Source organism: Dreissena polymorpha, chromosome 3 (assembly GCF_020536995.1).
Source record: "Dreissena polymorpha isolate Duluth1 chromosome 3, UMN_Dpol_1.0, whole genome shotgun sequence".
NCBI classification, from domain to species: domain Eukaryota; kingdom Metazoa; phylum Mollusca; class Bivalvia; order Myida; family Dreissenidae; genus Dreissena; species Dreissena polymorpha.
The window spans coordinates 71,941,362-71,958,363 of record NC_068357.1 but is presented as its reverse complement, the minus strand read 5'-3'; the positions used below and the strand labels follow the sequence as shown (position 1 = coordinate 71,958,363).

At 36.9% G+C, this 17,002-nt stretch overlaps 1 protein-coding gene and 1 long non-coding RNA gene across 2 annotated transcripts in view; both read right to left on the bottom strand.

The window, feature by feature from the left end:
- The window catches only part of LOC127874713 (uncharacterized), a 73,341-nt gene that overhangs the window by 42,497 nt on the left and 13,842 nt on the right, over nucleotides 1–17,002 (bottom strand). The gene's annotated exons all lie outside the window — the stretch shown is intronic.
- LOC127874707 (linear gramicidin synthase subunit D-like) lies at nucleotides 1,738–16,116 on the bottom strand. The gene is made up of 2 exons (XM_052419242.1): nucleotides 15,936–16,116; nucleotides 1,738–8,258 (listed from the first exon to the last, which is right to left on the bottom strand). The coding sequence occupies exon 2, from the start codon at nucleotides 8,232–8,234 to the stop codon at nucleotides 3,351–3,353; it is 4,884 nt and encodes a 1,627-aa protein (XP_052275202.1). The 5' UTR covers nucleotides 8,235–8,258; nucleotides 15,936–16,116; the 3' UTR covers nucleotides 1,738–3,350.

Sequence of the window (17,002 nt, the reverse complement as noted above, 5' to 3'; positions counted from 1 at the left end):
GATGTTATACATTTTTTATGAATCTCATACAAAAATAATATTAGTTCAAAGGCTATACGATTGTCCATCAATGAATTGCCTATGCAAGATGCTGCAAACTTAATTCATAGTATCCTTTATTAGTTAACTTTTACTTAGTTATGTTAACTTGATACGGTTTTCGTGATTACTTACTTAAGTATTGTTAACACATTTGTGCATTTTTCCAGTAGCGCTGTTTTCTTTCGTCGTACAACTCCCTTGTTAAAAAGTGAACGTTTAACATTCATTAACAATCTGAACACGAACATAGTTCACAAGTGTCTACTTTACTGCAAACGGTTGGCATGACCGAACTTCTGTAAACAGAAAAAATGATGACAAAATGTTGAAAATTCCTATAGATTCACAACAGACCCAGCGTTATTTTAAGTCTTCATGATTCATCGGCAAAGCTTTTCGGTAAACGTATATAATTACATAACTATTTAATACGATTTTATGGTGACTGCAGATATGTAGACGCCAATGCTGTGAAAGCCGAAATGCCATATTACTCTGTTAAACCATTGAACCATTGATGACTCCGGGGCTTGATAACCAAAATACTTGATTTTAGGTTTGGTTAACACGTATATAAATTGAATACTGGCAGCGTATGTGCATTTTTTCTTAAGTAATCATGTGTACATGTTTAATGTCTAATGGTATTTCTTGATACGTTTATTTGAAACGAATGGCGACGCGGACTATATATATATATATATATATATATGTATGTATGTATGTATGTATGTATGTATGTATTCTGCTGTCTAAGCATATGAAGATACACGTATACATATGGGCCGTGCTCTGTGAAAGAGGGTTTAATGCATGTTCTTAAAGTGTCGTCCCAGATAAGCCTGTGCAGTTCGCACAGGCTAATCAGTGACGACACTTTCCGCTTGTATAGTATTTATCGTTTACAGAAAGCCCCTTCTTAAAAAAAAATCAATTTTAGGCTGAAAGTGTCGTCCCTGATTAGCCTCGTTCCAAGGCTGTGACCATAGCTTAACTCATTTTGATGTTTTCGAAATGTTGTATTATCGCATTGTGTACACACCGGTCTTACTGACAATACTGTAGTGACGTCACCATCTATGTATAGAATGGTATTATCGTCATGGGGTGGTATTCCATGTTTTGTATTTCTTTACTAGATAAGGAATCACGTGTCTTTTGGTATTCCTAAAGTAACATTGACATAATGATGTTATTTTGATGTAATAACTGATGCCAAACTATTGCAATAGGAAATGAAACAAGAATACAATTTAACTTTCGATGCCTCAATAGGCCTACGACTCAAGTATTGTATAGAAAATTGGTCGTATGCCTTAAATCCACAATAAGCGTGAGTTGATAAGAATTTGTCACCTAGTAGTGTTTCTGGAGTCGGATTACTCCAATACATGTACATGAGCCTTGTTCTGAGAAAACTGAGCGTAATGCATTTGCGTAAAGTGTCATCCCAGATTAGCCTGTGCAGTCCGCACAGGCTAATCAGGGACGACACTTTCCGCTTTTATGGTATTTTTAGTTTCAAGCAAGTCCCTCCTTACCGAAAATCAAGTTTAGGCGGAATGTATCGTCCCTAATTAGACTGTGCGAACTGCACAGGCTAATCTGGGACGACACTTTACGCACATGCATTATGCCCAGTTTTCTCAGAGCATGACTTAAATCGCGTGCGACTCCCACTGAAACAATCACACATTTTATTTTTGCTACTTTATTTTAACAAAAATTACATTATAGTTAATAATTGTTCTGCGAACAATTGAAACACATACAACGCGACGAGCCTATTCTCATCGAAAGCCTTAACGAGATTAACCCATTTATGCCTAGTGGACTCTCCCATCCTTCTAAATTGGATCAATTTATTTCCAAAATTAAGGATGTCTTGTATATTTATTTCTATATTTAGAATATTTCTTTCAGAAATTCCTTTAAGCAAACAGCGTTGACCCTGATGAGGCGCCGCATCATGCGGCGTCTCAGCTGGGTCTACGCTGGTTGCCAATGCCTTTTTTCTAGACGATAGGCTAAACATGGGTTAAACATATCATTTTAAATGCATTACAGACTCAATAATCCAAATAAAATGTGACAGAAAATCAAATTAGTATGAATGCTAATTTTAAGACAAGCTGTAAAGTTTATGCTTAGCCATTTTCTAAAACATATATAACACTGCAATGTTTATTTAATCAGTCAAAGCTCATTCATTCACTGACATTTATTAGATTTTTAATTATACCTTATTTTCACATGTTTTTTTTAAACAATTTAAAGTCTGAGTCCGTTCCCATGCAGCTCATTGGGAAATCCTAAATGCAGCGAACTCTTTAGATAAAATGTTCTATGCAATGTACATTGTTGACTAACACACACCTAATACGCATGTTAGCAATATTAACGTAATTGAAACAATAATTTAAAAATACATGTATACGAACTAACCAGAAGCTTAAGAAATATATTAAGGGAGTTGGTTAATAATAAAATCATTGTATTAAAACAAGATTTAATAAAGTCATACACTATATAACTACAATAAAAATAAACACATATACTAACTACGATGTTATGTTATTTGAAAAAAAAACATTAAATTATTTGTGTGTCAGATAAGATCAATACAATTATTAAAGAAAAATGGTGAATTTATGACACGATGTTTGCTTCACTTGGAAACGACACATTTTCTTTCTTTTCATTGGCATCGTTTACTTTATAATATTAAAATCATTTTGTTGGAAAAAACGTTCAAGTTACGTATTGGAACATTGGTTTAACGGACCTTCTCCTTAGTTATTTACAATTGCATTCGTTGAGCTGAATATATATAAAGTGTTAAATGGGTCAAATTAAGCCGACAAAATGCATATTTACATATAATAAATTAAACATCACATTAAACAAGATCACAGACAAACGTGGTGTACGGGCTACGCCCAAGCTAAAAACTCGCAATTATTTATTTACAAAAATAGTCAGTTATTGTTAACAATTTATATACAGTAAAACTAGTTATGAAAGTTTTGTAAATATTCCGAATAAGAACTGTGTCAATACACAATTAGTTATACACGCTCACAGTTTGGATACGATCTCTGTTATCTTTACCTTTATACATATGTCTATGTTATTATTTACATATTTACACTTGTGTAAATCATGGTCATACGTGTCCTATCGACACACTCAACGTCTTATATTTGATACTATATGTTTAACTGATATTGAGATACTACTGTCATCTCTTCATAACATTGAACAATACACATCGATGCATTCGTCAAAAGAATCGCGAGTCATATCCTTTACAAACCAAAGTAGCGTTTGTAAATTGGCAACAGTTCTTTTGTAGATTTCAGAAGGCCCTTGGAATGGTTTGACGTATAAGCGTCCGTATTGGCCGTGTCGAAGATTGGCCAGTCCGGGGCTCTATCCCAAAAGTTCGACATGAAGAAAGGTGTCAGAGGCAGCAGCTCTTTGTTCCCTTCTAACTTCCGCAGCTGACATCTCCAGTCGTCAAGCGGAAGTGGCTGCATGTCCATCCCATCGAACAGTTCGCGGAATTCAATAGTATCTCGATTAAACAGATGATACACACGAGGCATACTTTGGCTTTCGTCCTCGTTGCAAATTTTTAAGGTGATCTCGATCATCGCTTTAGCGCAGAAGTCGACGGGTGTCAAGTCAAAAGGGAAGTCCATGTCTGGATATGAGCCCATTTTAGACATGCCGAGCATGATGCTCGCAAATAAATCGTTTTTCGGACCGACACCATCTATACTTTGTCCAGAGACGCGGGCTGGTCGGAAAATTGCTCCACCAGGTAAAGAATCCAGAGCTTGAAGCACAAGACGCTCACTTGCCCATTTGCTCTGTGCATAACCGCCTTCTAGGTTAAGGGGATCTTCCATAAAGTCGGACTCACTTAGCACAAGTCTTTGGCCATCCTTTCCAATCTTCACATCTGGGAACAAAAATACGCTAAGCGAAGACGTCGTGAACAGGTATTTTTGAACCCCAGTCGTGGCAAAACGAATGAACTCTTTTGTACCAATGACATTGGCAACTCTATGGTCTTCGTATGGTGTATTGAAATTCATCATAGCAGCGTTCATGAAAACAACATCGATTGCGTTGCACAACGACTTATATATATCCGGCGCTATTCCAAGATTTTCTAGCGACAGGTCAGACAAAACCACAGCAATTCTCGGCGCGTACTCAAACTTCCAAAGCCCATAATTGCGCATGTTTTCGATAATTCTTCCGATGCCTCGAGTCTCCGTAGTTTCTCGTACCATACAGCAAACATGAGAATTCGACTGCTCCATGATCTCAGACAACAAAAAGGCTCCAAGAAAGCCTGTAACCCCGGATAAAAGAATGTTCTTCGGATGCTTCGATGTTCCCATTTTGCATGTCATGGAAGAAAAGTCCAAAAGATGGATGGACCGACGTCGTTCCGGATTGGCAACAAAATTGCTATCAAGCTCTGAGTCGTGGTAAATCATGGTCCTCAAATCTGTCACTGAATCGGCAATCTCTATCTCGCTTTTGGCTTGCATATCTCGTCTTCTTCTAATTACATCTGAAAACTCTTCAAGTGTATCTGCTGACCCAAGGTCTGTGAAGGAAATTTTAAAGTTAAACTCGTCTTCCAACACCCTCATCAACAAAACTAACTGAAGAGAATTTCCTCCAAGTTCGCTAAAGGAACTTTGACGGTGAAGTGAGTAGACAAATGACTCGTCAAATTTAAAAACCCTGCACCACAGTCGGGCAACTGTCAACTGCATGTCATTCAGGTGGCTGTGACCATCATTCACCTGTTGGTCGTGCACAATTTCATCTTGTTCGAGCTTCTTTCTGTTTATTTTACCGTTTACCGTTTGAGGAAAGTCTTTCACCTCAAGCTTCTGTATAAATGTTGGCATCATGTACTTTGGGATGACCTTTGCGAGGTATTCACGAAGCTCTGATATGTAGATGAATGTTGGCGCAACATACGCCGCTACAGATAGATCGCTGGTGGAAGAGCATTTGTGAACCACTACCACAGCCATCTCCACCTTTGGGTGTTGAATAAGAACTTGCTCTATTTCACTGAGGTCAATTCTATTGCCTCGAATCTTCACCTGGTCATCTGTCCTGCCAACGTATGTGATGTTACCATCGGAATCTTGAAATGCATGATCTCCAGTCTTGTAGAGTAGGGATTTGGTCTTAACCAGAGGATTCTGAACAAATCTCTCCTTCGTAAAATGCGACGCATGCCCAATATATCCATGCGCAAGACCCTTGCCACCGATGCATAATTCGCCCACAACATCTGGAGGAACTGGGTGCATGTATGCATCAAAAATGTAAACTTGAACTCCGTCGATAGCGCGACCAATTGGAAGTTCGCGGTTCACATCTTCATATCTGGTGTCAGCAAAATGTTCGTAGCAAGTTGCACAGACTGTACCTTCTGTTGGCCCATATGCATTGAAGAACCTTATTCCTCCGTGTGAGGTCCACTTATTTGCAATGTTCAATGTGCACGCCTCCCCCGCAGTGACAACCTTCTTTAACGTTGGCAAGTCATCTGGCGAGTAAATGTTGAGCGCTGATGGCGGCAAAGTAATAACAGACGCTTTCATTTTTGTTATCGCAGATACGAATTCGCTTCCAAGACGTTCAGTAGAACCAAGAACTGCCAGTGTTGAGCCGGACAATATGGAAGTGAAGATCTCTGAAATAGAAGCGTCGAAACCTATCGACGCAAACTGTGCAATGACGTCACCAGGAACAAGATCCCAGCACATTATTTGGGCTCGTGACAGGTTAATAACACCTGATTCCTTTACTTTTACACCTTTTGGTCTTCCAGTTGACCCAGAAGTGTACATCAGGTACAAGAAGTCATTTTCTTTGACGTCGTGATGGTCCTTTCGATTCTTTGAAGGACTTTGTCCATTAAATATGTCACTGTAATCGTTTTGTCCATTTATATATATTTTATTGTCATTTTTCTCAGAGCCAAATTCAACCATTACCACAGTCTTATCAAGTATTTGATGTTCAAAACTGACGGACATTGATGGGGTCAATCCATTCAGGTCACATTTGCTATACACTTCTTTCGTCATCAGCATTTTTCTTACCATAGCATCTTTCAGTGTGAAGACAATTCGGTCTGCCGGAAGGTCTATCGGTAGCGGGAGGAATGCGTGCTCGCTTTTAACCACTGCAAGAAGTGTTACAGTATACGCAATGGAATTTGGCATGTGAATACCAATTACTTGTTTTGAACAGTCTCGTGCGCATTTGGCACGTTCAGTTATTTTGTTAGCAAGTGCGTTTATTTCTGCTGAAAGTTTATTGTATGTCATCATAGAAGTCGTGGATTTTATTGCGATACTCATTGGAGTAAGTTGACATTGTTTATCTACCAAACCAGCGAGGCTTTCTTGTGTCTCCTCTTTTGTCTGAATGTTACCAGGGACAGCGTAGAACTTGTCCATGTCGCTTGAAGTTACCAAGGATATGCTCTGCAAGGGTTGGCTTTCTTTAGCGTCCGACATCTCATTCAAAAATGTTGAGAAATGTTGTAGGACATCAGTTATGTGGCTGAAGTCCTGCGCTGGTCTCTCGTGGTACATTACCTGTAGTTCGGTGCCATTCTTGTCGCCAAAGAATAACAAGACGTTGCAATCGAATAGAATGTCTTGTAGTTTACCATCTGTCAGGCTGCTAGGTCGCGGACCTGACATCACGATATTGTGATGAGGGAATCTTCGGGTGCCCCTGAGCACAGGATATCTGTAAAACATATCGTGTAAGTAAGTCCCTGCGTCTTTGTATTGCTGTATTTCTCGCATGCATTTGTCGATAACATCGTTTGTCCTGGCGCTGCAGTCCAAATTAAAGGTACAGTGAGCAATGCTGCTGTACAGGTCTTGGCAGTCGTTAGGAATGGATTTCTTGTCGGCGAGTATACCAACATGAACCGTCGATGTGCAGTTGATTCTTGCTAAAAAGGCAACAAAGCAGGTTTGCAAAAATGTACTGTACTCTTCTACGCATGGAGACTCAAGCATTGCTCTTTTTAAGTCAATGACCACCGACTTTACCGCTATCTTATTCGAAAAATTAATGATGCTGGCTACGACATTCATCTTCTGGCGATAAAACATGGTCGGCTCGTAATGTACCATCTTGTTTCTCCAAAAGGTTTCTTTCTTTCGGAAGGCTAACAGATCGGCTTCGTTTCCATCAAAACGGCTGTCCAGGGCATGACCAACCTCTAAGCAATAGTCCTTGAATCTGTTTTGTGGAATGTGGTTGCCATGGAGATCCGCGACAGATACTTGAATCGGTTCGGTCTTTGTAGCAACAACAACAGTATCATCGAATACATCCAAAATAGTTCCGGGTGCTGAATGGGATGTTCTGGAGCTAAGTGGAGCCTTTGACACGTTCGTTACAATGAAACATGTACCGTTTGCTGTTTTAATCTTTGGACTGCCTAGCGCATTGTCGTGGTGTCCGAATTCTAATGCTCTTGCAGAATTGTAGATTGTGTCGACATCTTCTGTGAACTTCAAAACACCGACGTCCGGCGGGATGGCATACAGCCCGAAGTAGGATCGGTCGCTCTCGTCTTGTTTCCTATACTGTAGCTTATTGCAGACGATGTCGTTTGTCAGACGTTCAAATGCTCGCTTGGCGGCCTCAATGCATTTCAGATTTAAGGTCAGTGCGGAGTCCTCTTCCAGGATGTCTACGGCCTCGCTCTCTAGGATGTCTCCGGTGTCGATGCCAACCTCGACAACATGCCAACTGATACCGTGCGTCTTCTCACCGCGCATGATTGCCCACGAAGTAGCATGAACACCAGCATACGCTGGAAGGGGGCTATCATGGTAATTGATGGTCTCTCTCCGTGGAAGCTTCAGAACGTCATTTTTCAGAATTGTAGGATTTGAAATGCTAAACAAATAGTCAGTTTCGAACCTCTCCAAGATTTCAACCAAGTTCGCGTTTCTTTTGTAGCATGGGATCCCGTTCTGTATGCAAAACGCCTCGGACCCCTCGCTGTTCGTAAACACGACGTTGATTGAGATGTTTTTAGATTGCAGCTCATGAAGGCAGAAAAGTAGAAGATTGCCCTCACCAATGGAGGCGCACGTAATGTCCGGACGCATCTTGAAGGGCTGTTGATCGTCTAGCTGAAAATAGACAACGAAATGCGTAGGTTAATTTTGCTTTGCGAATTAACAACAAATATCACCAAACAAAATAACTGAGCCGGTCTCTACAAAAACCAATCTAAATGAATATGAGTAAAGATTAGCCACAGTTGCTGTCCACAGTTGATTTCCTGAAATAATGTCAGTTTTAACATTAGTATTCAGCTTACAATCGCCTGATTCGTGTTGGTTTTTACAGGTTATAATCGATAAATATCATAATTATAATAAAATCATGTCTTATATAATTAATTGTAAGTATTGAAGGCCATACAGGTAATGATGTATGACCCGATAAATTAATTTAGTGCTAAACGACTGTGGATTCGGAGTTATTTATTAACAATTAATCATCAACTTCTAATAAAAGCGTTATATATATCAATAGTGATTATGGACTGCTATTTTTCTTTTTATGCCCCCGGATCGAAAGATCGGGGGTATGTTGTTTTTGGCCTGTCCGTCTGTTTGTCTGTCATTGTGTCAGTTATTGTATGTGTGTGTCACAAAACTTTAACCTTGGTTAAAGTTTTATAACTTTTGCAATATTGAAGATAGCAACTTCATATTTGGCATGCATGTGTATCTTATGGAGCTGCGCATTTTGAGTGGTGAAATTTCAAGGTCAAGGTAATCCTTCAATGTCAAAGGTCAAATATCATTGTATTTTTCGTTCCTAAAACTTTAACCTTCGTTAAAGTTTGGCCATCACTATTTGAATATTGAAGATAGCAACTTGATATTTGGCATGCATGTGTATCTCATGGAGCTGCACATTTTTAGTGGACATGGTAAGAGTTACTACCTCATACTTAGAACGCGCATACTGGTTCCGATTAAAGGTACATAGTAAGGGTTAATACCTTTAACTTTGTAACGCGCATACTGGTTCCGATTAAAGGTACATGTTAAGGGTTACTACCTTTTACTTGTAACGCGCACACTGGTTCCGATTAAAGGTACATGATAAGGGTTACTACCTTACACTTGTAACGCGCATACTGGTTCCGATTAAAGGTGCATGGTACGGGTTACTATCGTTTACTTGTAACGCGCATACTGGTTCCGATTAAAGGTGCATGGTACGGGTTACTACCGTTTACTTGTAACGCGCATACTGGTTCCGATTAAAGGTGCATGGTACGGGTTACTACCGTATACTTGTAACGCGCATACTGGTTCCGATTAAAGGTACATGGTAAGGGTTACTACCTTATACTTAGAACGCGCATACTGGTTCCGCTTAAAGGTTCATGGTAAGGGTTACTACCTTATGTTTGTAACGCGCATACTGGTTCTGATTAAAGGTGCATGGTACGGGTTACTACCTCATACTTGTAACGCTTATACTGGTTCCGATTAATATGACTTAGTGCGATTCGTGTCAAAATGTGTCGCTTCTAAACTAATATGTGTGATTACTGCACTATGCATGATGATATTTATTTAAACTGTATTCTTATATGTTAAACAATTTCAACTGATACACATATTTCTATTGTTTAAGGCGTTATTAAAAAAAACGAACAAGAAGTCTTTTTAAAAAGACTACTAAGTTAATTAGACTTCAAATGAAATAATATGTCTCTCTTTTTCTGTCTGAGTCTCACAAAAACAGGCGCTGTATTCCTGAAATGACATCTGCTAAAATTGCGTCTTGTGTAACAAAAATAGCACGGACACATTGTTAACAATATTATCAACATCGACAACGTTTATGTGTTAAACGGACTGTTGTGTGAGCAGAATGAATATGTTCCCTTCGGAGTACAATGTCGAAATTTGACATTTGAGATTAAATGCTCAAAAACCGTGCATGAAATGAAAAACTATTGAAGTCGCAGGTTTTGCGTTTAATGCATTTCCAGTCTAATAAACTATCTAAACAAATTATTAGACTTTATATCATTGACAATTTGCTTCTTGTGCAATTTACCAAAATCGACATTCCAGTGCGTTCGATTTCCTAGTCTTTTCGTGCTGTAGTGTTTAACCCATTTATGTCGAGTGGACTCTCCCATCCTTCTAAATTGGATCCATTTATTTCAAAAATTAGGGATGTCTAGTATATTTATTTCTATATTTAGAATATTTCTTACAGAAATTCCTTTAAGCAAACAGCACAGACCCTGATGAGACGCCGCATCATGCGGCGTCTCATCAGGATCTACGCTGTTTGCCAAAGCCTATTTTCTAGACGCTAAGCATAAATGGGTTAAATTACTTGGCAAATTATGCATCTGTAGCTTGTATTCGTAAATGTAAATACAGCATGTTATCATGCTGCTGCGAACATTTCTGTACCGATTAGTTTTGAACTCACTTCTGTACTGATCAGTTTAACCCATTTATGCCTAGTGGACTCTCCCATCCTTCAAAATTAGATCAATTTATTTTCACAATTAGGGATGTCTAGTATATTTATTTCTATATTTGGAACATTTCTTACAGAAATTCCTTTAAGCAAACAGCGCAGACCCTGATGAGACGCCGCATTTTGCAAAGGCCGTTTTTCTAGACGCTAGGCATAAATGGGTTAATTGCATCGCAAATGCATACAAATGACTTAGACCTAAGCAAGTGTGCTACGTTTCAAAACATTAAGGCCAATTATTTCGCTGAAAAACAAGGTTTAATTAAAATTGCGCCACAAAAAGTAAATTGTAATTTACTTATAAATGTTATATGTTTATCTTTGTTATTATGTATAGCTTTGAGAGTGGGTAAATATTTAGCAAAATAAAGAAATAACAATTGTATTGCGCAATCCTTATATGATGTTTTAAATATAAAAAAAAAATCAAATAATTATAAAATTGTTATAAACTTGCAAATATGAAGCACTGTGAAGAAAATTCTTTGTAAATTGTAATAAATATTTAATGTATTTCGTTAGTCTTACATACTTCTTAAACAGGACAAGCATGTTTACTAAGAAGTAGCAAATAACTTTTAAGTATATGCCATAAATTACAAAATCATGAAGAATACTTAGAAAATTGAAATAAAGGAATGATCTCATGTATTTTATTTATATGTTTGTTTTTATAGTTGAAACAAAAAAAGAAGGAAATGGCTAGTAGTTAAATGAAAATGATAGCTACCGATCAAAATATTGTTTATAGACGAGTGAATGTTAATATAGCATTAAATAATTTAATTGTATTTGATAAATGAATTGTATTCCGACGTATCAGTTTATGTTTTTGAATAAGTAGCCTATTTAAACAAATAAAAAATCATGTAAGCTAAGTAAAATAAAACTCACTGCCCCACTGACCGGTGAAGTGTTCAATGCGAAAGCTCTCAAGTCACTCGGACCACTTGCTTTATATTCGCGGATTTGGCAATAACATATTTATATTCCGGAAATAAATCATAGGGCTTAACGTTTTCAAAAAACCACATTGGATTCTTTGAACGATTAATAAAATGTATTAATAGGTTAGAAATTTCCAATAATTTCACAGGAAAAAAACCCTATGAATCAAGAGCATTATCCGGTAACTAAATCGTACTCCTACCAATACAATATCGCAATGTCCGAAGTTTAGTAGATTACTAGACACAATCAAGTTGTAAATGTAAGGTCTATCATTTAAATTTAATGTTCAAATGAAAGATGAAAGGCAGACACATTTGAAAACAGAGACAGTATGAGAGCAAAAACAAAAACATGACAAAGAAAACGCGTCGAGTCGATACGAATGTCTACAAGCACGTGTGTCTATTTGTGCTAGGTTGTTGTATGTTTTGCAACTGTTTTTATAGGGTTGTCGGCTTTGGGAAACTATTTTTGTTAGTTAGTGCAACTTTACATATACTGAAAAGTTAATGTATATGCATTATTTGAATTCCTGCACTGCACACGAAGCTATATACTGATTGAAACAAGCGTATATGTTTGTTCAAGTTCAAAATGATTACTACTTTGAATACAGTGTAAATGGAAATTTAGGTACATAAACCTTGGATTTCCAATTCGGTGTGTGGCACCATTTCTGTCATAAGATATATATCATAAATAAAACATACTTAAACAGAGATTAAACAAGAGATTGTCAAGCAGTATGGTCCTCTACCGGCTCCACCATTGTCAGAAATTCCACCATTGTCAGATTTATATATATATATATATATATTCGTTGCCATTACAACCGGAATTTTTGACGTAGGAACAAAATGAAATGACGTGCATAATGTCCATATTGACATCTATTCATGTTTCAAGTTCCATGAAAACATACGAAGAACTTTTAATGTTATCGCAGGATCCAGAAAACCACCATTTTCAGCAGTCTTTCTAGTCTATTTGTTGCCATGGCAACCATAATTTTTGACGTAGGTACAAATAGAAATGACGTGCATAATGTCCATATTGCCATCTATCCATGTTCAAGTTTCATGAAAAAATATTAAGAACTTGTTAAGTTATCGCAGGATCCAGAAAAGTGTAACGGACAGACTGACTGACTTACAGACAGACTGACTGACGGAGCGCAAACCATAAGTCCCCTCCGGTGAAACCGGTCGGGGACAATAACATGATTTGGTCGATTTTGTTAATGCCACAATGTCTGACATTAAATGCATACATGCTTTCAAGACGCTCATTGCGTTTCCCACCCAACTAGAGATAAATTAGCAATAAACCCAGGCAATCTCGCATGTATTGATGCTTTACACAGAGCAAGTGACAGAAACTAAGGGCCTCTTCGTAAAGAGTTAGGGTATCGTACACGGGTTGCTTTTTTTCACTGTCTCTTCCTCCTGCTGTTTCTTCAGCAAAAAGGACCCCTTGGAAATCACTGCGTGCACTGTCATGGGTTACCCTTAACCACAAGGTAAAACATATACGTACATATATACAGACTTGTACTGGCCTATGCAGTTACGCCATGCATCAGAACTAAACATGATGGAATTTGCTGCGATCAAAGTTATCTTTAAAGCACTACTTAAATACACTTAAATTGGATATTTTCAGCGCGTCATGAACCGTATTTAAGTAAAAACACGCTCAAATCTAATGATTGTTATTAATATTTAATCCGATATTGTAAAATGAAAATTATATAAATTGCAGGTGAAATCAAATTGCTATAATTGATCACTTAATAAGTTAAATGTTTTGAATAACGTTCAGCTGTTGGATAGCTTTAAATATTGAGTAGAAAATAAATATTGCAAAATGTCCAAAATAAGTTTAAAACAATATCTTCTAAAACAGACAAACTGCATTGAAGAAAATATGTTTAAAATATGTTTTCCCAAAACGTAGGCATGGTGGCCAAATGTAGATTCACGTGATTAATTTACCCCATATTTTTGGTCGCTACTAAGAAAACATCTCGGACCCTAGATTCTTCGAACACCATGAGAACATAGGTTCTCGCTTGAAGATTGCACATGGCTTCCAGAACACAAGTTTTATTCGATATCATAGGTTTTCACCAGAACCCAAATAATAAAATAAAATGTGCATCAAGCGGCGATAGACTAGGTTCTTATTTGAAAACCAAGGTTTCGACCGACGTAAAATAATCTGTGAAAACCATAGTTCTCATGACGAGAACTTAAGTTCTCATCTTTAATACAATTTTTACGTTTTCATCGACATATGTCCAGTAAATTGGAGCTTAGTAAGTGTTATATATAAAGGAGGGCTCAATACACAAATTACTTCATTGTGTGAATGAATAAAACATTATGTTAATGACACGCACTCACTAAAGAGTGTTCTTGGTTACCTCCAGTACACGTATTTTGTAGGAAATGTATTCGCAATATTATTTAAATTACTCTAAATGTAATGACAAATATGTACATTTTATTTCGCATGTGTACACGACAATTATTGGTGGACATCAACCATTTTTGTAAGTTTGCATCTCCTAACATAGGAAATATGCGCAATTATATCGGGTATCCACCTTAACCTCATATAAGACAGCTTTGTAAAAAAAACGTATCTACGAATGGGACCTTTTCAAGAAACATCGTAAAACACATTTACGATATGACACATTTTTCGAAGATGCATAATTGCTAAAGTCCATATCATATGATTATAATTGTACAGTACTTAATTACTAACATTGGCATCTTAAGCGCCGTATATATATTTGACGAACGTAGCGAGCTAGTTCGTCTACTTAATTAAGATTACAAAAATCTCTTGTAAGTTAACATTGTCGTACGATCGTTTATGAAACGGTCCCCGGAATTTATCCAGACGATACGGAAGCGAAAGATGTTAATCACCATCCGCTTTAATTTTCGCATCAGTTCTTGACATTTTTTCTGCCTTGATTTACATATTTTCTGCAAATACACTAACTTTAAACGCGTTTGTGTGCAATTGCTAACTACACCTATATGAATAATACAACCAGTATGTGCACTAACCGCGAGTATTTATCGATTACATGTGTTTTATTTAAACAGTGTATTGTTTTGCATTTAGTAAATTGGGCAATAAGAAATATTGTTTCGATGAGCAACAAGTAAGAACGTTGCGAAACTGAAATTAAGAGGCTTGGTTCAGAGTAGCTAACAATAGAACACTTGACAGCCTTTATGTGTTCTAAATTTGCTGCTATGGTCATGCTGCAAGAATGAGGCGTAAAAGTTTAGATTTACTTTTAAATTAATGTTTTGTATATTTATTGATGAATATAATACTATTAGAACCACGCAGATACCGCGCGTGCGTAAATGAAATGGTCTAATGATCATGTACTACTTACTGTACCGTTCTTAACCCATTTATGCCTAGTGGACTCTCCCATCCTTCTAAATTGGATCAATTTATTTCCAAAATTAGGGATGTCTAGTATATTTATTTTTATATTTAGAATATTTCTTACAGAAATTCCTTTAAGCAAACAGCGCAGACCCAGATGAGACGCCGCATCATGCGGTGTCTCATCTGGGTTAACGCTGTTTTCCAAGGTCTTTTTTCTAGGCGCTAGGCATAAATGGGTTCATGTCCAAATTCTGGACCACGCACTTGAAATAGGCAAAACTAGTCTGAAAGTACTGAGAAAATATACTGATTGCTTAAAATTGCTATTGAAGTCGTATATTTTAACTAATTAATACATTTAACTAAAAAACTACGCGTTTTGAGAAATAGGTAATAAATGAACGGTATTGCATAATATGTAAATAAATATTTAACAGGAGTACATTATAACAAACATTAAAGTGGAGTTACGATTTGAATTAAAACAATATACTCAATAGAGAGTATTGGCATTAACGTTGATACTCAATTTGGTTGGTTTTAAGATTTGAAACTTACGAATTTTCACAAAACTTCACAACTACACTTCTTTTGTGAAGTGATATTAAAATACTATGAAAAAGTATACAATACGTTGAGCTAAAAGTATAAAGAACGCTGATGAAGCGTGCAGTTCGGACCTGAACGAAAACACATATTTCTGAATCCCGACTGTGTTTAAGTTCAATGTTTATGATGTAGTATAAGTATCACAATGATGCTGCTACACTTTGATATTTTATTTCAAGGTTGTTAATTGGCGGATAGTTAAGTGGTATTTGAATGGAGATGATAATGATTAAGATATTTTACTGCCATTATTTTTTGTTATTTTGTGATTATTATTATTATTATTATTGAATTATTACCTTGTGAGCGGTTGATTTATTCCACTGGTCTAGTAACAGATGTATAATTACTGCTCCATTTTCAGTCACCTCCTAATTACAAATTATTCACTGAACATCTCGCTCCTGTAGGCGGATAATATCTGACCCACGAATGAATGAAAACAGAAACCACTGACAACTTGACGGCTCTTATAAAGTAGCACGTAACCTGATTTTGCCATTTATAGTAGCCCATGGTCATTCATTGAGATCATTCAGTACCTTGTGGCACAGATAAGGGGACATGTGGAAGGGAATTTAAATTTAATTGTTCACAAATACAGTAAGCAGTATTCGTGTACACTAGTTTACTAAAATCGAGCAGTTTCTGTGCTGCTATAAACAGTTGTACAAATATATTTTTTAAGTTTTGCGAATAGAAGTAATATATACGCAATATAACGTATTTGCAATTTCAAATGCAAATGTAAATAATCTATACTCAAGAATCAGTCATGTATACGTAAGAAATTGTCATTCATGTTAAATCTACTATTTACGGTACTATGTTTATGTATATACAGTAGTATATAACGACCGATATTCGCCCTAAAAGAGCACAGTAGAAAAAGGCGGGAAATGATGTGTTCACGTCCTTAATTTATGCAACGTAGGGCAACCTCCGTGCAGAGATATGACTGGAACCAGCATAGCCCGATCAAATTGTATGTGAAAGCATGGAACGGCAACTCTGCGTGATGATTAAGGCGAGGGCTGAATTGAATGAAAAAATCACGGCGATTACCTCCTGCTCAAAATTCTCACAGTGATATCCCTTTGAAGGAATGGGTATGATTTAAAATAAAGTAGTGTTGAAGGCTTTATTATTAATATCTGGAATGTGAGATTCGTTTTTCAAACTTTTTTTACATCGAGTTGCTACCTGAAATGCTAAAGTGATTGGAAAAGACATTTGTTTATTGAAGGCTTTTATTTGTTTTAAATATTTTGAATAACGTAGACATCTTGTGTGAAAAATTGGAGGAAAACTGAAAGCCGAAGTCGTAAATCAGCAATAGGGGAGACCACTGTAAAATTGCAAAAGA

Bases quoted from the DNA above. Each gene is read 5' to 3' on its own strand.
- LOC127874707 (XM_052419242.1), bottom strand. From the start codon at position 8,234: ATGCGTCCGGACATTACGTGCGCCTCCATTGGTGAGGGCAATCTTCTA.